Source organism: Oratosquilla oratoria, chromosome 9 (genome assembly GCF_046742065.1).
Source record: "Oratosquilla oratoria isolate Oo_2021 chromosome 9, ASM4674206v1, whole genome shotgun sequence".
NCBI lineage: Eukaryota > Metazoa > Arthropoda > Malacostraca > Stomatopoda > Squillidae > Oratosquilla > Oratosquilla oratoria.
The window spans coordinates 58929408-58952891 of record NC_134785.1 but is presented as its reverse complement, the minus strand read 5'-3'; the positions used below and the strand labels follow the sequence as shown (position 1 = coordinate 58952891).

The following is a 23484-nucleotide window of genomic DNA, read 5'->3' as shown; positions in this document are numbered from 1 at the left end:
ATGGGACACCTCGAGCATAGCTCCCCTTCCCGTAAGATACAACTAGGTAAATACACATGCAAGATACACATACATATATGCACACACACATTCACACATGCACACAATAGACAAATGCATGAATATACATACACACACACAAAACACAAACATGTTCACACGTGTGTGCACACACATACACAATGGCTTTTAGAATTCACTGTAGACTATTTGGGAGGGGGGTTTCTGTTCATTATGATCTTGGCAGCAATCAATAGCTTAATGTCTCTGAATTTTTTAGATTTTAGTTGTAACTCTATGTTCAGTTATAACCTGCATTGACTTTACAACAGGTGCAAATTCGCAGCCTGTCAAGAACTTCTTCAATTATCAATTGAGGAGCTGCAGAAATTCAAAACTATTGACTACTTTATGTTCCCACCCGGTTGATATTTTACAATATTCATATTAATCAAGTTTTTTGAGTCATTAGACTAAGGCCAGGTCGCCCCAAACCTGCATGATCTTAAAAAATCTGGAGGCACTTTATATATTTTTCCTAATTATTTGTTTATCTATTTATTTATCAATTTGTTAATCCATTTACGTATTTATTTATTTGTTTGGTTTATTGTTTTTATTATCTGTTTATACATTTTGTACTTATCTACTTGCTTCTTCAGTTTTTACAAAAGTTGGTTACAAAAGAGGACAGGGGAGTCATATGAGACGTACAAAGAAAAGAGAAGTAAAGCAAAAGGTAAAGGAGGCAAAGAGGAGAGCAGATGTGAAATGGGGTAGGAGTATGACAGAAAATTTTGAAAGTAATAAAAAGATGTTTTGGAAAGAAATTAAGAGAGGAAGAGGAGGCGAATCAAGTAGGGAAGAAAAGGTAAAAGGTACAGATGGAGAGTTGATAATGGAAGAGATGGCAGTGAGGGGAAGATGGGCAGAATATTTTAGGGAGTTGCTGAATGTGAAGGAGGATAGGGAAGGAAAGATAGCTGCAGTGGGAAATGCGAAGAAAATGAGAGTGATGAGTGAGGAGAATGGAGGAGAAATAAGGAAGGATGAGGTGAAGGCAGCTGTAAAGATGATGAAAGCAGGTAAGGCACCTGGTCTGGATGGATGTCATGCAGAATGTCTGAAAAAGGGAGGTGCAGTGATGGTGGACTGGTTGGTGAGGTTATTTAATGTTTGCTGGAGAGAGGGTAGAGTACCGGAGGACTGGAGTAGTGCCTGTATAGTTCCTCTTTACAAGGGAAAAGGGGACAAGTGTGAATGTAGTAATTTCAGAGGGATTAGCCTGTTGAGTGTAGTAGGGAAGGCTTATGGGAGGATCTTAATTGAGAGGATTAGGAGAGGAACAGAGGGAGTAATTGGTGAGGAACAGTGTGGATTTAGGACGGGTAGAGGTTGTGTAGATCAGATCTTTGTGGTAAGACAGATATGTGAGAAAGCTATAGGAAAGGGGAAGGATGTTTTTTGGGCTTTCATGGATCTGGAAAAGGCTTATGATAGGGTAGACAGAAAGGCACTGTGGGAGGTTATGCAGATTTATGGGATAGGAGGAAAGCTTTTGGGAGCTGTCAAGAGTTTTTATGAGAGTAGTAGAGCATGTGTTAGGATTAGAAATGGAGAGAGTGAGTGGTTTGAAGTAAAGGTGGGACTTCGTCAAGGATGCGTTATGTCGCCCTGGCTGTTCAACTTATACATGGATGGGGTGGTGCGAGAGGTGAATGCTAGGGTAGTGAGTCAGGGATTGGAGATGGTTAAAGAAAATGGAGAAAAGTGGGAGGTGAGCCAGCTGTTGTTTGCGGACGACACTGCGCTTGTGGCAGGGTCAGAGGAGGGATTGAGGAAGCTGGTGGCAGAGTTTGGGAGAGTATGTGATAGAAGAAAGCTAAAGATAAATGTGGGTAAAAGTAAGGTGATGAGATGTACAAGGGGTGAAAGTGGCAGTAGACTGGAAGTGAACATTAAGGGAGAGCGACTGGAGTAAGTGGATAGTTTTAGATACTTGGGTGCAAGTGTAGCAGGAAAAGGTGGAGTGAAGGTGGAGGTAGAATGTAGATTGAGAGAAGCGAGTAAATGCCTTGGTGGTTTAAAGAGTGTAATGAGGAATAGACATTTGTGAATGGATGCGAAGAGGAGACTGTATGAAGGAGTGATTGTGCCAACAGCACTGTATGGGGCAGAAACGTGGAACATAAGAGAAGAAGAGAGAAGGAGTTTGAATGTGTTTGAGATGAGGTGTCTGAGAAGTATGGTGGGGGTTACTAGGCTAGATAGAGTGAGAAATGAGGAGGTGAGGAGGAGAACAGGGGTGAAAAAGGATTTGGGAGATAGGGTTGATGAAAGAATATTAGGATGGTTTGGACACATGGAAAGAATGAGTGAAGAAAGACTAGTAAAAGAGGTATGGAAGGCAGATGTGGAGGGAGTGAACATGAGGGGACGTCCTAGGATGAGGTGGATGGATGGGGTGAAGGGGGCTTTGGGGAAGAGGGGAATGTCTGTTGAGGAAGGAAGGGAGAGGACGGAAGACAGAGGTGAGTGGAGAATGGTTGTGTATGGATGATGTTGTGACTGCATGAGGAGGAATGGGCGGGGAAGTGGGGGGTGGGGTAGTATGTGTGAGTAAATTTTGACGCAGCCCGAAGGGATTTCTCCCCGTCCTCGCCTTATATGCAAAGGGGGACGGAGAGGGGGGGTCGCCGATTAAATGAAGCGGCCTCGCTGTGGATGTACTGTGTCTTGCGACACTGCTTCTGACCCAGGGCGGTGGGCAGGGTGCAGGGATGACCCGTCATCCAGGAGGTGCTCAGATGAGAGGAAGGGTGGGAGGGGTGTGGAGTGTATTTAGGGATGAAATGGGTGGGAGTGTGTTTTTGTGCCTTTCCCTTTTTGGCTACCTCCCTTGGAAGGGGGAAAAAGCCTTGGTATATGTATGTATGTATTCATATTTATTTATTTACTTATTTTTAAATATCTATTGATCAATCTAACTATTATGTATTTAATAATTTATCAATCTATATATTAAGGGACCAATAACGGCTACTTGCATGTGAGAAGATGGACAGCTAAACTGCCCATGTTCAAAACCCGTCAGTGTCAGCTCCTGAGGGGCTGACTAGTCTGCACACTAAGCCCAAGATCTCTCTTTTAACTTTATCTAAATCTCTTACACATTTTAACATATGGAAAGCTGACAACCAGAGACCACTGTCCTCTCCTCACGCTTTCAGCCAGTGATACATAAAGTCCCACAATGATACAACACAGACGGCAGCCAAAAGTTTCTTCCCAGAAAGTTCTTTGGAAGATTTCGAAGTCCGATGCCAGCCACTATAGGGCTGTGGGTTTTCCATTTAGTGAAACTTAATGGAGTAATTGAATTGATTGATTTTCATCTCTGTTTCTTTTATTGTTCTATTTTATATGATGCTGATCAAAAGAAGCATCATCTGTAAAGTCTATGGGAATGCACACATAATTCTTATGTGAATTTGCAGAGTTTTTCAAGAGATTTGTTCTTCTGGGCTTGAATGAAGGAATAAAGACATATAAATAGTCAAATGATTAAGTACAAAATAAATGAATTCATCAATGAACTAATTTACTGATTATCACATATGTCATTAAGAAAATTGATAATTTTTTGTAACCCTCTCTAACCATTACCAACCATGCACATGATGCACACACATGCGAGATGGTACTCATCTTTAGCAAGTTCCCTAATCTTACAGACATCATAAATTCCTGAATAATGATAATAATAATAATAATAAAACAGCTTGACTCAATAATGCAACATAAGACAAAACAAGTTGCTACTGCAGCATCACCAACACAAAATGCCTAATGTCAACAGACCTATTGAACCCTTTTTCATACCTACCCCAATTATGTTACCGTAAGTTCAATATATATATTCCATATCTAACCACTCCCACCAACCATGTAACCAACCCCCATACAACGGAACTAACACCCATACCCTTATTTTTCAACTAACACATCTCCCATAAGGTAACCCACAAAACCTTGCCTCTCGCCTTTATTAACGAACAGCTATGCCCATTGAAGATAGGACTGCTAAGGTCAGGGACCTGGCATAGGGCTGTTCAGGTCAAGGACCTGACCATAGGACTGCTGAGGTCAAGGCCTGAAATTAGACCATTTATATTAGTATAAGCCACTTTTAATTTTCTACTCTCCATCTCTTTGTTCCTTTCATTTCCCTTTCTTGAAGATACCATTTTCTCAGTCTCATGTCTAATACTCTCCGAAAGATTTTTTTTTCATATCTTTTTTTTATCCATACATCTTTATAGTGCTCAATATTACCCAACTTACCTGTTCTTGCTAATATCTCTTCCACTGCCCCTTGTGACCTTTTTTTCTATCTTTAGGGTTGATTTCCTTCTACATACTTTCCCATTCTATGTATTTCCTCTATTTCCTTTTCTAATTCTTGCTATTTATCTTGTACTCCTCTCAAAACATCTCTTGCTAATTCTTTCTCTTCTTTGTCTCTCATGTATCTAACTGGATTTTTTTTTAGACCAAATACTACTATACACTTTTTTTTGTCTATTGTATCTCTCACCAAATTTTCCTTTTATCTTGATGATTGTTTCCTTAGTTTTCTCCTGCATCTGTTGTAGAACAATTTCCTTAAAAGATACCTTATCTTTTTCATGATCTTTGTATCTTGCAGTGTCTAGTTTGCTCTTAAATTCATGTATGATTTTTGCACACATTATTGTTTCATCCAGTTTGTTCCACATGTCCACCAACCTGTATGGAAAACTGCTTTTCTTCAGTATCTCTTCTATAACTATCCTTTTTGAGTTTCTTTCTATGTCCTGTGTTTCTCTTGTCCCAATTTAGTAAGTCCTCTCTATCAAGTATTTCTGTGCCTTTCATGATTCTGCAGATGGTCAGTAGCTTGCCTCTCTCTCTTCTTTGTTCCAAAGTCAGTAACTTCAATTTAGCCAATCTCTCTTCATATGACAAGTTTGAAAGTGCTGGGTCTATTTTTGCAATTGCTCTCTGGATTCTTTAAATTTTCTTAATATTATTTTTGGTACTGGGTGACCATAATGTCGCAGCATATGTCTAAGGCTTATTAATGTGACCAATATTTTTTTAATAATTTCTTTGTCCAAATAGGTAAATGCCACTTTTATTGATCTTAACAAGTTAAAGGATTCTCCAACAATTTTGTTTATTTGTTTATCAGAGGACAAGCCGTTTGAGATAATTACTCCCAGTTCTTTTTCAGATCCCACTTTCTTTACCTCCTTAGTTCCAATTATATATTGTCCTGATATTCTTTTTTTACTTTTTCTGAACTCTATTATGCTACATTTCTTAAAGTTGAAGTCCACTTCCCACTTCTGACTCCATTTCCAAACCTTGTTCAGGTCTGTAATGATTTGCAGTCTGTTTTGATTTTCACTTTCCTCAACAATTTAGCATCATCTGCAAAGAAGCTCATGTAACATTCCACATCATCATCCATATCACACACACACACAAGACAAAACAATAGTGTGTACAAATACAATACAGGAACAAATCTAAGAGGAAATTAGCTATGGCGAGATACAGAGATGGGACACCACGAGCATAGCTCCCCTTCCCGTAAGATACTCGGTAAATACTAGGTAAACTAGGTAAATACACACACACACACAAAGATAACAGAAGGAAAAAATAATGTGGAATTATGATAAAAGTTGAAAACAGTGACATGAAAAGTGGAAAATTTGTAGTAATATATGTGCCCCCAAAAACACAGTCTTGGACAGAGAGTGATCACTCCAAAATGTTGGAGGACACAAGGAATGCATTAATTGAATTACTGAAAGGAGGAAACATAGTAATTACAGGTGACTTTCACTCAAAAGATATATGTCAAGAAGAAATGACAATGAAAGGTGGAGAGGACTTTTGGGGAAATATATTACTGGATATGACCATTGAATACACAATGACTCAATGGGTAAAAGAAAATACCAGATATAGAAACAATGAAGAACCGTCGAGACTAGATTTAATATTTATGTCAGAGCCTGAAATTGTAGATAAAATGGAATACAAGACACCAATTGGGAAGAGTGACCACATACTAATAGAGTTCAAACTAAAAGAAGAAATGAGAAACATAGAAAAGGAAGACTAATTTACAACAAAACGAATTTTGAGAAACTTAGAAAATTCTTTCAAAATTTAAATTGGGAAAACTTCTTAAATGAAGAAACAAAGATGGCAAAGAAATGGAACATATTAAAAGAAATTTATAATGCTACAAAGTCCTCTGTGAGGGGCACCATCCTAGCCTTCCAATAGGGGGAAGTTTGTGACGTTAAACCATATCATAATGAGGGAATAGACACAAACTAAAGCAGAAGCAAGAAAGGGTGTACATCACGTGCTGGTACAACAAAAAATGTATTGAGGCTAAAGATAGAAGAGACAAAGCTTGTTAAAGATGAAAAAAAGAAAAAAAAATGAATAGCAAATATATATAAAACTAAGAAATAAATATGTAAAAATATGCAAGAAAGAAAAGAGAAACTATGAAAAAGATATAATAAAAAATGCAAGGACCAACTTAACTATTCCACAGGTATGTGAATGGTAAACTAAAAGATATACAAAAATAGTAAAACTGCATCAAGGGAATAATGAATATAGAGATGATGTTAAGATGCATGGAAGGGAGTGGGTAGAGGATGGGGGTGAGGGAGTATTTTTGAATATTTTTTATGCAGCCTGAAGGGATTTCTCCCCATTTTCTCTTTTTCTGTATGTGGGGACAGAGAGGGGGTGTTCACTGACTAAATTAAACAGCCTTGCTGTGGATGTGCTGTGTCTTGCTATATTGCCTCTGACCCAGGGCAGTGAGCGAGATGCAGGGATGACCCATCATCCAGGAGGAGCCAAGATAAGAGAGAGGGAGGGGATTACTGGGAGTGGAGTATTGGGGGATGGAATGGGTGGGAGTGGATTTTGTACCTTTGTATTTTTGTTACCTCCCTTGTAAGGGGGAAAATGCTGTTGGTATATGTATGTATATGTATAGTATAGTCCCCACACAGAGTGAAGGATGTAAGCAAGATTGGGAGAATACAAAGGGTAGCATGGTACCATGCTGGTTCCCAGCCTGGCAGATAAACCATATGAGGAAAGACTAAAGGTACTTGATCTGCCAACTTTGAAAGATCGAAAAGAAAGAGGTCACACGATAGTGGTCAGGTCACTAAAGGGGATAGATTGCACTGATAGAAGAAATCTCCTGGTTAAAGATGGAAGTAAATTACGAAAGACCACATGTCGAAAGGATATAAAGAAATACAATTTTCCATATGGATGTATAAATATGTGGAATAGCTTAGAAGGTGATATAGCCCAAGCTCAAACAATACATGAGTTCAAATCTAAAAATTAAAGGTATATATTAAGATGGAACTACATGAATTTAAGTCTAGATGTTAGAAAATTAGAGAATAGGAGACAGGATCCAACAAGTGTTGCTCTTTTCCTGTATACTACAATTAGGTACCGTATTTTGCAGTGTATAAGTTGAGTTTTTAAGCCTAAAAAATCTTTCCAAATCTAGGGGTCGACTTATAGGGTAGGGCTAAAATGCAAACCTTTACCAACGAGTTGTAAACAAGAGGTACACGCATATTGCCACCCTTCGTAAATGACTTTTTTCCCTCAATCATCCATTTATTCCACTCTGAACAAATATTGTCTTTAAAGGGTTTATTTAAACAAACATCGAGAGGCTGAAGCACAGATGTTAATCCCCCTGGAATCACGGCAGCTGCAGTATTGCTTTGCTGCAGGTGTTTCTTGACGTTTTCTGTTAAGTGAGAACGAAACATGTCCCACACTAACAAGCTCTTTTCATTTCATAAACCAGCTGGACGGCTATTCCATACCTTGTTGATCCATAAATGGACCCCACCTACAATGGACCCACTTGAAGCTAGCGTCATATTTCATTCTTTTTGCCGGTGGAGCCATGGGGTTGAAATAATTCTAGCTAAAGTACGAGCTGAACAATGGAGAAGCTCCACCTTGGATATGTGTTGTCAGTCTGATGTCTGGGTAATATCTGGAGACTGTGTAGATGTCTACAAAAATATGAAGACCCATTGCAAAAGCAAAACCTCAACCATCATCGAACAGGTTGGTAGCGTGACGTCACAGATTGTTTACACTACTAATGCAAATGGCGGGTGTGCGGTACAGTCATACTGTGTTTTACAATAAAATGAGAATGCAATACGCAGCAGTACTATCTAAAAACTACTTGGAATGATCTTCTATCTATGGTATTACAGTAATATTTTATAGGAGGTAATGTTGACTTGACGAATTTTATGTTCATAAGTTATATCGATACAATATGTGGTAACTGCTGGTGCTTGCTATACAACACAATACAAAAATGTGTCATTATTATAGCTTTAGTTCATTTACCGGTAGACCTAGGTAAGTTTATTATAGCTTTATTTCATTTACCGGTAGACCTAGGTAAGTTTTGGGCCACTGGTAGCCCACCATATGTTTGGGGTCGACCTATATGGTATGTATAGGCCTAAGTCAGAATTTTGAGCTAAAAATCTTGAGGTCGACTTATATGCCAGGTCGACTTGTACATTGCACTTTAGGTAAATACACACACACACACACATAGCAAGAGGGAGTGGTAAACACTTACGGAAAGACATATACAGGGATCCTTCTCCGTTTGCTTGTAAAGAAACGAGTTGATGTTGTAAATCAAATATCTAATGTTGTGGTCATGAAATGCATATATATATTAGATACACCAAAATCAGTTCACCAGTATCATCTATTTGGTGAGACCTTTAGATATTGTGACCCTACAAAGATATGTAACTATTAACCTTATTCCAGTAATTTATATAACTTTATTAATTTCATGTTACTTTCGTTTATGCATTCATTTACAGTCATGGTAGCAATATATATGAATAAGGCAACTGATAAAGTTTCTAAATCCATAATATCAAAGCAGATCATAGAAACAGATATCCACAACAACAAAAAGAAATGCCTAACAGCCTTCTTAGCAAAACAGATTAATGGGACAGTGTAGCAATACCATTACCTGAGTTATCCAACCACTTTGCAAATGATCTCCCAAAGCTAACTCCAGGACATAACACCGAACCACTCACCTACACAGACAACCTCATGATGATATCCCAGCATAGCAACAACAAAACAAAAGCTAAGAATATGTGTGTGTGCATTAACTAGAACAATGGTTTACAAATAACAGAATGAAAGCTTCACCCTAGAAGTCATCAGTAACATTGTTTATGATAAAATTGAAAGGTCAAAACCTTCCATTAAAAAAGAACCTAAAAAATCTAGGCCTTAATTTTTATATTCATATGACCTTTAGCCCACATGTCAAATCTCTGACAGTAAAAATCAACATAATATAATCTATTGCAAGCATGGACTTTGGACTGCTGATGAATACTAATCACAGTCTACAAGTAGGTCACCATCCAGTGCTAAGACAATACCAACACAGAATAGACCTGGACAAAGAGGCAAACTGCCCCGAAAATAACTATCACACAGACGAAACTGAACATCTCATTTTAAATTGTCCTCCCTAGCAATAACTAGACAAATACTACAATGTTTCTTCCTTGAGTGTATCATGGGTCAATCTGGTGGCTGTTGCCAATTAACTGGAACCGTGGGTCTTTTATGAGACCTGGGGGAATGGATTAATTGGCTGGTTGCCTATTCATCTATTTACTTTCATTTATTTGTTTATCTATCCATTTATCTATCATTATTTTTTCCTTATTCTTTTATTTATATATTCATTTGTTCATCTATTTATCTTTATTTATTTATCTATTTATATCTATTCATCTATTTATTTATTAACTTATTCATTTATCTCTTTATTAAGATGTTCATATTTATTTATCCATTTATTCATTTACCTATATATCAATCTATATTTATTCATCTATCTATTTGTATATTTCTTCATTCATTCATTTTAGTTATTTGTTAATTTACATATTTATTTTGCAATTTATTTATCTATTCATCTATTCACTGATTTTATTTGTGCATTTGTTAATTTCCATATTTATCTATCTAATTATTTAGTTAGATTACTGGTTAGTTAATCTCTCTTTATATATGTATTTCAATCTTATAATTGTTTGCAGTGAAAGACAAGCTTCGGTTTAAAGGAGTTTTGAATTGAGCAACAATTAAAAGGAATGCCTCCTGTTTTGTTGGACAAAAATGTCCAACTTTTGTTGGTGAAAATGGTCAACTTTGACACTACTGTATATACCTTGCATTTATAGTAAACATTAGTAATGGAATTTATCAAAATCAATAAATGAGCATCTATTTTAAAATAGATATCCCTAATATAAATCCTTTAGAATAATTAGAATTCATATGTATACATATAGGCCAGCATGGAGCAGTGGATAAAGTTCCTGCCTCGGAAGGTCCAGGTTTGATTCCCGGTCAGTGCAAAAATACATTCATGACTTTCCAACCCCTCTCCACAACAAGCTAATTACACTGATTTCAGACTTCATTCACAACCACAGCCATTCCATCATACCAAAGAAACTTGACATGCATTTCTCATGTCCCGAGAGAGACCATACTGTTAACACCAAAACTACAAGATGTGTATGTATATACACATATGCACACACTTTCGAACTTCTGAGCTGTCAGCACCTCTCAACTAGAGGTCCAAAGGCTGCCAAATAAGATGAAAATTCTGAATAGTGCAAGGAAAACAAGAGGCCTGGTTTGTATTGAATGGGAGGGGGAGCACTTGTGGTTATCCAAAAAGATTTCTCTACAGTGTTAAATTGATCTAATGGGAGAAAATGCAAAAAATGATGATTTTGAGCTGAATGTTGACGCAAACGCAGAACCCTCTGGAAGCCTTGAGACACCAAGAGGGATAATTAGATTGTATAATGAAGAATTTTTTTCTGGTTTTGGTAAGTATAAAAGAAGAAATTTGAGTCAAATCTTAGACATGGAAAGGGAGATGTGCATTAATAGAAAATTGTGGGAGAAAGAATTCATAGAACTATGGAAAGAGATTGTGAATTTAATGAAAGAAAATAAATTCTAAACTAAATAATGAACTAAAGAGATTAAAAAAATATCTAATTGAGGTCAAATGTGAAAATGAAGATAAAAATCAATGATAAAACCAATAGTGAGAAAAAAAAAAACCAGATAATTTCTGAAAGAATTGAAGAAAACTTATGTGAGGAAAGTTTGCAGAAGATTAAAAAATGGAATGAAACAGAGAAAACAAAGAAATAGCTTTTAAAGAAATAGTACAACAACAGACTACAGGAAAATGCAAAGGACACAATTATTCAAGTAATCAGAGAAAAATCAAATTGGGTCAGAGATACAATGGATAAGAAAAAATGTACTGTACTATGGATTAAAGGAAAAACATGGTCTGGTGAGGTGGAGAGAAAAATCAGAAAAAGAAATAGCAATAACAATTCTAAAAGGAATACAAGATGATGACCAGGAAATAAAGGTATAGAAGTGTATAGAATGGGACAATATTCTAAAGAAAGAAATTGACCTCTAAAGATAAAACTAAGATCACAAATGGTAGAAAACATATTAGCAAAAAGCAAGCAAGTTAGCAAAGAGTGAACATTACAACAAGATATGGATGAAAAGAGAAGTGAATGTTGAGGAAATAGAAGATCCTAAGAGGTGAAACTAAGGAAAAGAAAAAAACAAAACAAAAACAAAGAGAATGGAGACTGAAAGCCAGGAGTATTGGAGGGTCTTAGACATGAGGCTGAGAAAATGGTACATCAAGGTAAGTGAAACAAAAGAAACAGAAAACAAGATGAAGAAGGGAAAAAAAAATAAAAGTGGCCTATACTAACATAGATGGATTAATCTCAGGATTGAATGAACTAAATGATTACCTGTCAAATGAAAAACCAGACATAATGGGAATTGTGGAGACAAAATTAAGGGGTCCACTACCACCTAATAGTGTTGGACATGGGTTATACAATTATTGGAACAGAAACAGAAATGAGAAACAGGGCAGAGGAATCATGTTCTTGGCCAAGAAAAACTTAAATGTGACAAAGGTTACAGAGAATAAAAACAGTGTGGAGATGAGCATGATAAAAGTTGAAGACAGTGACATGAAAAGTAGAAAGTTTATGGTGAATAATGTGCTGCCAAAAATGGGCTCTTGGAAAGAGGGCAAGCATTCAAAAATGTTAGATGATACAAGGCATTCATTAAATGAGATACTGAGACTCCACTAATCACCTCTTCCAAAGTTGAACTCTTTTCTCTGAGCACTACCCTCATTTTCTTTCCATTTAAGAAATCCTCCATCCAGTTCAGTAATTTACCTTGTATCTCTCCTATGGTTTCCATTTTTCTTAATAATTTTTTTCCAAAGCACCTTGGAATTGATTACTACATACATGCTCATGGTTTCTATTGAAAAATATTGCAGAATTCAACAGAATCTGAAGAAGAGGAGTTAGACGGTGGAGTTCATTCACCATCCATCCAGCCACGCATGTTTGAGCCCATAATACAATGTCAAACATAAAAAGATGATTAGATAATAAGTGAACATGCTGAAGCTGACCTTGACGATGATGATGAAAATGGGAAGACCGACCATAGTAGTGAAAAAATGGGGAGGAACAGGATCAGGAAGAGAAAAACCAGGGATACAAGGCAGAAAAAATAGGAAATACTGACTGGTATGTCTAGGGATAGGCTTACGAATAAATTGGTGCCGTAGCCAAAGGTCTAACCATAACTTTACTAACCCACCCACCCCACTCTCCTGGCCTGGTCAGAGGGGTGGGGTCTAGGTAATAGCCATAAGCCTATGCCTGGTGCCAGTCATGACAGTCTCATGTCATGTAGGCATAGGCCAACAACACAGGCCATAATTTAGAGGTGTTAAGAGAGTCATATTCAGTTCCATGGTCTATCATAGGATCAAGGCCTAGGTATGTGGCATGTCATTTGTGTAGGCTGTCATGCACATTTTGTGAATCTATACAGATGATGAATATTCATTGAATGTGCAGCACCAATAATGAATTCATTATTGGGCGCACAGATACTGAATCCATCAGATATGCACACATTATAAATCTAACCTGATATTCTTACAAATCTTCATGATGTGTGCATGTCACATAAATTTTTTATCAGTGCATTCAATTATGAATTTATTATTTGTGCTGCACATTTCATGAATATTCACAATCTGTGTAGATTCACAAAATGTGCATTACATAGGCTACTTAGGCTATTGGCTGGGGAGGAGGGGTTCTCATGTGTGCGGAATGTTCCTGAAGTTACTCTTCAGAATCAAGAACTAGACCATGACAGATGACAAAAAAATTTGGGTAGATTTTTGCTACCCTGGCAGTAACTGAGAAAAATCACGCTTTTTTATGTAGCCCTCATATATTAAAAAAAGATAACTTGCTGAAATTGGCATACAGTTTTGCATAAAAGAAAAACTAAAATAAATCTATAATTTTTAAATATTAAAATTATGAGGAAGACATTTATTGTAGCATAAATGGGTCAAATTGGACTATCAAATGATGTAACCAGCATAAATCCATGACTGAAAAGCTGAAAAAAAAAATCTTGTCTCTGTCATATGTCTTGTTGAATATTCTGTAGTGATAGAGGGAAAGACTTTTATACTTTATAAGGGAACTTTCTGGATGAATATTTTTCTATCTGTAATGTTAGGATACTATATATTACGAGGGATCCCAAAGCATCAGAAATTGGATGGGGGCAAATCAACAGGTGTTGGAAGCTTAGTCACAAAGATGTGGAAATCCAATTCATAGACAGTACTGGTTTTATTGGTACATTCCTTAACCATTTTTATACTCAGCAGGTACATGATCATAAGTTATTCAGTTTTCACACAGCTATTCAATAGATTCAAAGGCGAACAATTGCGTGTGAATAGCAATGTTTGGCTACTCGTATATTACACTTCCGAAGATTCCTGACAATAGCCGAAGCTGTTTTCGAGAGTTGAAAAATAGGGTTTTAGTTGCCTGAATTTATATTTAACATCAAAAATATTTTGTGGGAATGGTTGGCAATGCTTTACATTTACTCTAATTAGAGTTTTGAAAAAGTGTCTCCTGTTGTGCATTCTGAACTTTAAGATTAACAAGTCCTGAATTTTGACTTTACTCGTTCATGCATCTTGTGGGGCGACTGGCTCTTCAATTATTTTTTCTAGTTAATCCCCTCAGTTGACTTTATTTGTTTTAGAGGGACCAGTGGACTTTAAAGCGATCAAAAATAAAAACTTTATTGATTAAACTTATTGAAGCGAAGCGGTTACTAATTATTTTGTTCTGGCTGACATCAACAGATTCTATCACCTTAGAGGGAGTGAAATGATGAATTCACTGACCTCAAAGCTGATATCCTCTGTTGATGCACTCTTCTTTATGTTCACCTGTCATTTTTCTCAATTAAATTTCAGTTGTATTCAGTCTTGTACACTTGCAAACAGGGGTTGCTGGTATGCCTGGGTGAATATTTTCCTTTCCTTCTCATGTTGGGAATAAGTTGAATGGTTGGTACTTTTGTAAATATTCACCTTATTTCATGGACATTAAGCTGCTTAATTTTACTGAAATCTTAATTGTAGAAGACATATATATCTAACAGGTGTATCAGCAACTCCTGTGTCCATTTGAAAGCAGTTATTGATGTATAAAATGTCATGTGATGCCCTGTTTCCCCAATTATCTGCAATGCCTTAGTGCTAATATTAACAAGTGGTGTTAATGAGTAATATAGGCTGTCATCTGACAAAATCTATCATTTCTTTTAATGAATGACAGACATTTGTTTACATTATTTTAACACGAACTGGAAACCAGCATCATGGAGACTACTTTTACTCAGAAACACTCCTGCTTACCTCTTCGGTAGGTGTAGATTTCATTCTGACTTTGTGCCTGCACATCACCCGATTCTTGACCGGAAGGGCACCGAAGCTTGTCCAGAAGATCGAGCACAGAGCTATCCCAGTCAATGCTGATGTCGGCATGACGGTCTCGGTACTGTTGGGAGTTACAGGTTTTCAGTTTGGACATCATATGATGTACTACAGCCTACTTAGTAACACTGTCTACAATTGTGTGGAAATAAAAATTATGTTTTGTAAAAGTAAATGATACAAAAGAACAAAAAATAATGCTATGAATGCCATAAAATTTATATATGAAATAAATAAACTCTATTATAAAAATCTGTATGCAATATGTATGCAAATTTCTTTTCTAGAATTAAAGAATCATGTTCATATGACAATAAAAAGATAAAGATGTTATCACTGATTGAAAACTGGAGAATTAAGAATGACAATAGCATACAACTGTACAAATCAGAATTTTTCTTTTAATAAGTGTATTTATGTCAACAACCTGAGTATCAGGGGACAATAGGATTATAGCTTTACCAAGGTTTATAAACTAAAAGAACTTTACCAAAATGGTATAAAGCAATGATTAACAGGTTAGAGGAGACATTCTCAGAACAATAGGCTTTTGGTTGATCTTTTTTTAGGATTTTGTAATCTGATTTTGAGTCAGATTATTTCCCTTCTGTAATTTATAGGATCTGGCATCATTCCTTTTGCTTCCCATTTATATACAAATTGCCTTGGAGTGAATCCTATGCTCATCTCATCAGTAAATACTCTAATGTTTAGACACACTAATGCAATGTTGCATTAACCTCTTCAATATGAGTCAAATTCTCATGGGCAGCATTAGCTGCCTGATGTATGATGATGTATCACAATACTTGCATTACAAAATATAAAGTCACATTTGTATTACTCATTCTCTTTCACTCTGAATGTTAATAACCACAGAAAATATTATCGGGCCAGTTCACTGAATATAGGGGTCACTCAGCTACAACTACAAAATAAATATAATGAAGACACTAACACTGGCATGTGCATATACCCACTTGCTCCTCATAACGCCTACATAAGGATCATTGTATTGAAGAGATTAACTCTTTCAACACAGTGGTGGTCCTAATGTGGTGGCATCTATGTCATGAGACCACCACCCCAATCCTCAGATGGAAGGAACTGGGGGCCCAACCATCACAAGAAGCCCTTGCCACCCCTGTGGGTGGCAAAGACCCCTAGAAGTAGCTTTGGTTATCCAGGACAAGTACCACAACCCTTACCCAAAAATACACCTTCATGTTTTTTCATCACTAAGGGGTGATTCTCCTATTAGATGGAGAAGCAGAGGGCAACCCTGGACCCATAACAAATTATATTTGCCCAACATGCTCCAAACTCATCATCTTGATCCATCAGACAAAGGACCGAGTTCAATGCAATTTATGCAAAAATTGGGCCCACCTCACTTGCACAACACTTGCTGACATAAAACACTACACAGACACCTGGACCTGTTCCTCAGTCTCACCCATAACCTCACCCTCACCTCCCCATCCTCAACCTGCATCCTCACCCATGCCTCTCCCCTACCCCCATCCATTACCTCTCATCCTAATCCTCCCCAACCCATACCCCATCCCTGTACAGAAACTTATAACACAAACAGAATGCACAACATCAACTTATTACAACATTAATGGCATCAACACAAAAAATAAACTCAAACACTTCCTCATATAACACAATATACATATTGACATCATACAAGAACCAAAATTACAATACTCACAAAAAATACCCTCATTTCATAATTTCACCCTCATCAGAGAAGACTGGACTGATGGCAATGGTGGTGGACTCATCAACCTGATCCACCATTCCATCTGTTTTGTGGACACAAGTACATACATACATATACCAAAGGCTTTTTCCCCCTTACAAGGGTGGTAGCCAAAAAACAAAGGCATAAAAACCACTACCAGCTATTCCATCCCCACACACTCCACCCCCCTCCCTCCCTCTTTTCTTGGCTCTTCCTGGACGACAGGTCATCTCTGCATCTTACCCACTGCCTTGGGTCAGAAGCAGTGTCACAAGACACAGCACATCCACAGCAAGGCTGCTTCACCAAATTGGTGATCCCCCACTCTCCATCCCCTCCAAGCAGAAATGGAGATGGGGAGAAATCCCTTTGGGCTGCATCATCAATTTATTTTTCACACATACTCCCTCACCCCCATCCCCTACCCACTCCCCCTCACAGCACCATCCACACACAACCACTCTCCACCCACCCCCATCCTCTGTCCTCTCCCGTCCTTCCTCAACAGACACTCCCCTCTTTCCCAGAGTCCCACCCCCACCCTAAACCCCTCACCCTCCCCACTTCCAACTCTGACACAAACCCCACCACTCATACAAAAAATTTTGACTGCCCCCAAAAGCTCCCCTTACATCCCACATATCTACAACACCCCCAGAGCACTCCCTGTCCACCCAGTCATAAGCCCCCTCCAAATCCACAAAACCCCAAAAAAAATCCCCACCCCTTCCCAAAGCCCTCTTACACATCTGTCTCACCACAAAAATCCAATCCATGCAATCCCTACCTGTCCAAAACCCACACTGTTCCCCACCAACCACTTCCTCCACTTTTCTCCCAATCATTTCAACCAAGACCCTCCCACAAGCCCTCTAACCAAACTCAACAAACTGATCTCTCCAAAACCACTACACTCACACTTGTCACCCCCTCCCCTGCAAAGTGGAACCACACAGGTACCCCCCCAGTCCTCCAGCACTCTACCCCCCTCTAAACAAACAACCTCACCATCCAATCCACCATCACTGTACCTCCTTTTTAGACACTCTGCATGACACCCACCCATCCCAGACACCCTACCTGCTCCCATCACCCCAACAACCACCCCCACTTCATCTTTCCTCACCTCCCCTATGCCCAGCGCCCCATCCACCACTGTCACCTTCCCAGCACCTCTCACTGTAACCACCTCCCCCTCCCCATCCTCCCTCACATCCAGCAACCCCATCCCCCAAAATACCCTGCCCATCCTCTTCCCACTGCTCTCTCTACCATTATCATCTCTCCATCTGCACCTATCACCTTCTTTTCTTTATTTGATTCGCCTCCTCTTCCTCTCTCAATTTCCCTCCAAAACATCTTTATATTACTTTCAAAATTTTCTGTCATACTCTTACCTCACCCCACATCTGCTCTCCTCTTTGCCTTCTTTATCTTACTGCTTTACTTCTCCTTTCTTTGTAACTCTCATATGATTCTCTTGTCCCATTCTGCAACCAATCTGTGTAAGCTTGCTTTCTCTCTTCCACAAACTTCCTTGCTTCATCATCCCACCACTCCTTCAACCTCCTCCCCACTCCACACACCATCCCCTATCATACTTCTCAGGAATTTCATCTCAAACACATTTAAAATCTTCCTCTCTAATGTTCCATGCTTCTGCCCCCATACATTGCTGTCAGCACAATCACTCCTTCATAGAATCTCAGCTTAGCAACCATTCCCAAATGTCTATTTCCCATTACACTTTTTAATCCCCCAAGGTATTTACTTGCTTCTCTCAATCTACATTCTACTTCCACCTCCACTCATCCCTTTCCTGCCACATTCGACTGCAAAAATGCTGTAGTTTTCAATTCCACATATCTTACAGAAAATCTGCTCCCTGCTTTTATTCTATATATGTATATATGAATGTATATAGATATATATATATATATATATATATGTATATGCATATATTAATACATATGCTCATGTACACACACAAATTTGTGGAAGAGGCAATAAGGTGTAAGAAGACAAAAGATGCCAAAGAACATGTCAGACCTAGAAATATAGAACAGTACAGGAAATACAAGGCGTACCAGGAATGTTGTAATATTTGATTTCACATATCTTGAAAAGTTATATGTATGTTAAATGGAACAAGTAAGTGCCTCAGTAAGTAGGTCAGGTTGAGTGTGGTGGTGGATGGTGAGGTGAAGAGAGGTGTATTGACAGAAGAATGTTGCGAAGCATGATGGTATGTCCAGGCCAGTGTCGGTATATTTGGATATACTGTATATATTTGTTTGGATAATTATGACAGATTACTATGTATGGATGGATGGGGTAAAAGGGGCATTGGGAAAGAAGGTAATGTCTGTTGAGGAAGGATGGGAGAAGACAGAAGATAAGAGTGAATGGAGAATGGTTGTGTATGGATGATGCTGTGATGCATGAGGGGGAGTGGGTGGGGGATTGGGGTGAGGGAGTATGTATGAGAAATAAATTGATGCAGCATGAAGTGATTTCTCCTCATCTTCTTTTCTGCATGAGGGGACAGAGGGGGGGTCACCGATTTAATGAAGTGGCCTTGCTGTGGATGCGCTGTGTCTTGCAACACTGCTTCTGACCCAAAGCAGTGGGCAAGATGCAGGGATGACCATTCTTCCAGGAGGTGCCAAGATAAGAGGGAGGAAAGAGGGTGGAGAGGAGTGGCGTATGTTGGGGATGGGTTAGGTGGGAGTGGTTTTATGTCTTTGTTTTATGGGTACCTCCCTTGTAAGGGAGAAAAAGCCTTTGGTATATGCAGGACCCCGACATGGGTAAGTGCCGTCCCGGGACGAGTCGAAAAGTGCCGCCCCATACACACCACCACTAACAATACATTCACACTCATTCATCCACAAAACAACGTTTATACACACATCATTTATACACACAACTCATGATAAATAAATCATGCATTGAAAATACATTGGGGGGAATTTTCTTTACCTTCTTTTCACCAAAAGTGCCGCCCCTCCCCCACCCCACCCCCAAAAAAAAAAAAAACGTGCCGCCCCGGGGCATTGCCCCCACCCCCTCCCCTTGTCGGGGCCCTGGGTATTTGTATGGATAAGTATACCTGGATATATGTCATAAAGGATCAGAGCAGCTTAACAAAAGAAGAGTTCCCTCGCTGGCAATCGTTTCCTGCTATCTACGTCCCCTCTATTGCATGAAAATCCTGAAGTACAGGTAATTTCCGCAAATTTACTTTCTGCAAATATCTTCTTCCCATTGTCTCAAAACAAAAGTAATTTATGAAAATATCATCAGCCTGGCACAAAAATTTAGGAGATTACATCATGAAAGAAAATATTCTAAAGAGTGAGATGAATGTAAAGATTAGTGAAGAAGAATGGGAACAAATAAACGAAGAATCGAAGCAAGCAGAAGGTTGACACGCCCAAGACTCCAAGAGCAGAAAAGTTTGTTCAGAACTAATATAAATACAAGTGATATAAATGTATAAAGTAGTAAACTTCCAAGTGAATTTAGGAAGAGTATAGATAAGGCTTTAACCTTTGCAGTGTGTGCGAGTTACCTATTCTCAATGATGGCTTTTGATGGCAGGCGGAATAGAATACATGCGCCCACTTTTGCGGTTGCAAGATTAATCGAGAACGTTATTGCAAGGCAGAATATTTAGCTTACATCAATCAAATCAAATTGCTGAAGCCGACATTCACTCATCAAGTATTAAGATTGGAATGATACTATACGATGACTGAATGTTCTCGAGGAAAGCAGTGAAGTGAAGAAGACATGAATGAGACTACAAGATGGCAGGAGGGAAAGCGAAGGAAGACGGTCACATCCTGCCTGAGCCGTTTGTCGCTCTGATGATATTAACAGTCCCCCTTACACTGAACTCTCTCTCCACTCCACACGCTCACTACCTTCATTTCGTCCTTCTCTTCCTCCACTATTTATTTCCTTTACGTTTACTCCACCTTCACGCGTTTCACTGGTAACTTATCTTTGGCTCACCCTCCCTTTCTCGAAAGATCAATTCTAGTTTCTGCTTCCACGTGTTGCCACCCAGTGTCTTTCATCAATCAGCAGTTTATGTGCTCTGGAGACCACGTCTCTCTCTTAAGACCGCAATTATACTCGTACCTTTTCATTTTTCCTTCACTGCCCAATGCACGTCGCTTTTAAATTATGTGGTGACACTCATCAACTATAATTTTCGTCATAAAGATTCTTTCCTTGCATTCCTCTCTTGCCCTCATGATCCGTTTAGGCACTGCTTTTCATATCCTTGCGATTAACACTTCTTTCCTCGCCTTGATCCCGCTATGTTAATCTTGCATTCATTCTTGTGCTAACGTTTGATAGATTGTCCTAATTCTGCTGTCCCTCACCCACTCCAACTCTGCCTACTTTCCTGCACAATATCTTTCTTTTATTCAAGTTCATTTCAAATTAAGTCAAGATGCATGAAATATAAATGATGCAATATTTTCATACTCGAGTACAAACATCAAGATAAAAAGAAGTGAGGATCAGTTGTACATTTGACATGTTTTTAGAATCATAACGAAATATTGTTAGTTGTCAACATGAAAAGGACAAAGGTATACATGCTAAATAAAATTACCTGTCGTGTGCCATAATAAAATTCTGAAACAGGACAGTGTATTTTGCAGATTTAATTTATTCTTTGAATCTGACAGTTTACATTTAGTTTTGGTTAATTTCAGTTGGTGGGGGTAATAATAATGACCCATTGCATGTATATCCCGACCTCGGATAAATCCCGATTCTAAGCAGCGAAAACGTTTCCTCGCCCTAAGTATAGTGACGCTTTGATTAGTGTCATGATGTTTAATTCAACAGAGGGTAAAAAAACAGGTTCCTAATTGATTGAGACCCATTTTTATTTCAACTTCATTTCAAAGATTAATCAAATTGTCTTGCATTAGCCAAAACAAGAGTGGTGATCTGAGCTACATATAACTTAATTAAAAATGGGTATGTTTTCTTACACTATTTTCTGTTTTGTTTTCAGACTATGGTGACGCTTTTGGTAGAATAAATCCAAGAGAGTTGTTTGAATTCTACCTCAACAAATATGATTTGACAAAAATGCGACTGCCTTTCTCTTTCTATGTATGTGCTGCTAATGGATATAAATGTATGCATCCATAAGGCAGGGTTCACACAGGCTTTTTATGGTCAGTAGCCACCACAAAAAATTAATAAATGAATAAAATGAAAAATAAATAAATAAAACAAAATAAGTAAAAATAAATAAATGAGTAAATGAAAATAAACAAATAGAATAAGTAAATAAATAAAAATAAACAAATAATAATAATGATAATAATAATGATACTGATAATGATAATAATAATCATCATCATCATCATCATTATCATCATCATCATCATCGTCATCGTCATCGTCATCATCGTTATTGTTATAATAATAATAATAATAATAATAATAATAATAATAATAATAATAATAATAATAATAATAATAATATTAATAATAATAATGATATAATAATAATAATAATAATAATAATAATAATAATAATAATAATAATAATAATAATAATAATAATAATAAAGAAAAAATAATAATATAAAATAACACGTCTCTATGGCTCCATTTACACGAGCAACTTTTTTTGAGGCAGCAACAAAAAGTTACGACTTATCACTTATGGCGGGCGGAGCCATTTCTCCGACCTCGCCATCGTGGCCGGCCACAATAACTCTCGATACATACATACACCAAATGCTTTTTCTCCCTTACAAGGGAGGTAGCCAAAAAACAAAGGCATAAAAACCACTCCCACCCATTCCATCCCTAACGTACTCCACTCCCTTCCACCCTCTTCCCTCCTTATCTTGGCTCCTCCTAGATGATGGGTCAGAAGTAACTACCAATAGAAACCAATATTTCAAATGGCAGCATACACAAAAGACACTATCGGTTGCCACCGCTGCTTTCGCGCTGTCTTGACCTGTATGCATATACAAATATATATATATATATATATATATATATATATATATATATATATATATATATATATATATATATATATGTTGATGAAGGTGGAAAAAGAAGTCACGGGTCTAGTTCCGAGTTACTGAGTTTATTCCTGACCGGTTTCGCTCTATGCTTCTTCAGAGGAATGTGACTCTGGAGTGAAGCTGGCGGTATACATAGTCTGAGTAAGACCGCGTTCCCTCCTTGGAGGTGGGTTACGTTTGGTTGTACAATGGTTTTTAATACAATAGTGATAAAAATACAATAAATTGTTGTGATGTTATTACAAAACAGCTCCGGTGTGTGTGGAATGTTGATCGAGGGTGTAACATTGTAAGTGAAGTGAGTGTAGAAATGTGTGAATCCTAAAGTGTCATATGATAACTTATAGTATTAAATAATATAATAATATAAGGATAAATATCCAGATAAAATGAATGAAATAAAATGAAAATACAAATACAAATATAAATATAAATAAATAAAAATAAAAATAATAAATATAAATAAAAATATATGCTTATTTAAAGTGACATGACATCTCATCGCATATCATTGTGTGACAGAATGT

General features: G+C 37.7%; 1 protein-coding gene across 4 annotated transcripts in view; it reads right to left on the bottom strand.

The window, feature by feature from the left end:
- The window catches only part of Tsp (Thrombospondin), a 139839-nt gene that overhangs the window by 80357 nt on the left and 35998 nt on the right, over window positions 1-23484 (bottom strand). For all 4 annotated transcript variants that reach the window (XM_076190596.1, XM_076190599.1, XM_076190598.1 and 1 more), the window contains exon 4: window positions 15047-15188. In XM_076190596.1, the coding sequence (XP_076046711.1) occupies window positions 15047-15188 (142 nt within the window). The remainder of the gene's footprint in view (window positions 1-15046; window positions 15189-23484) is intronic.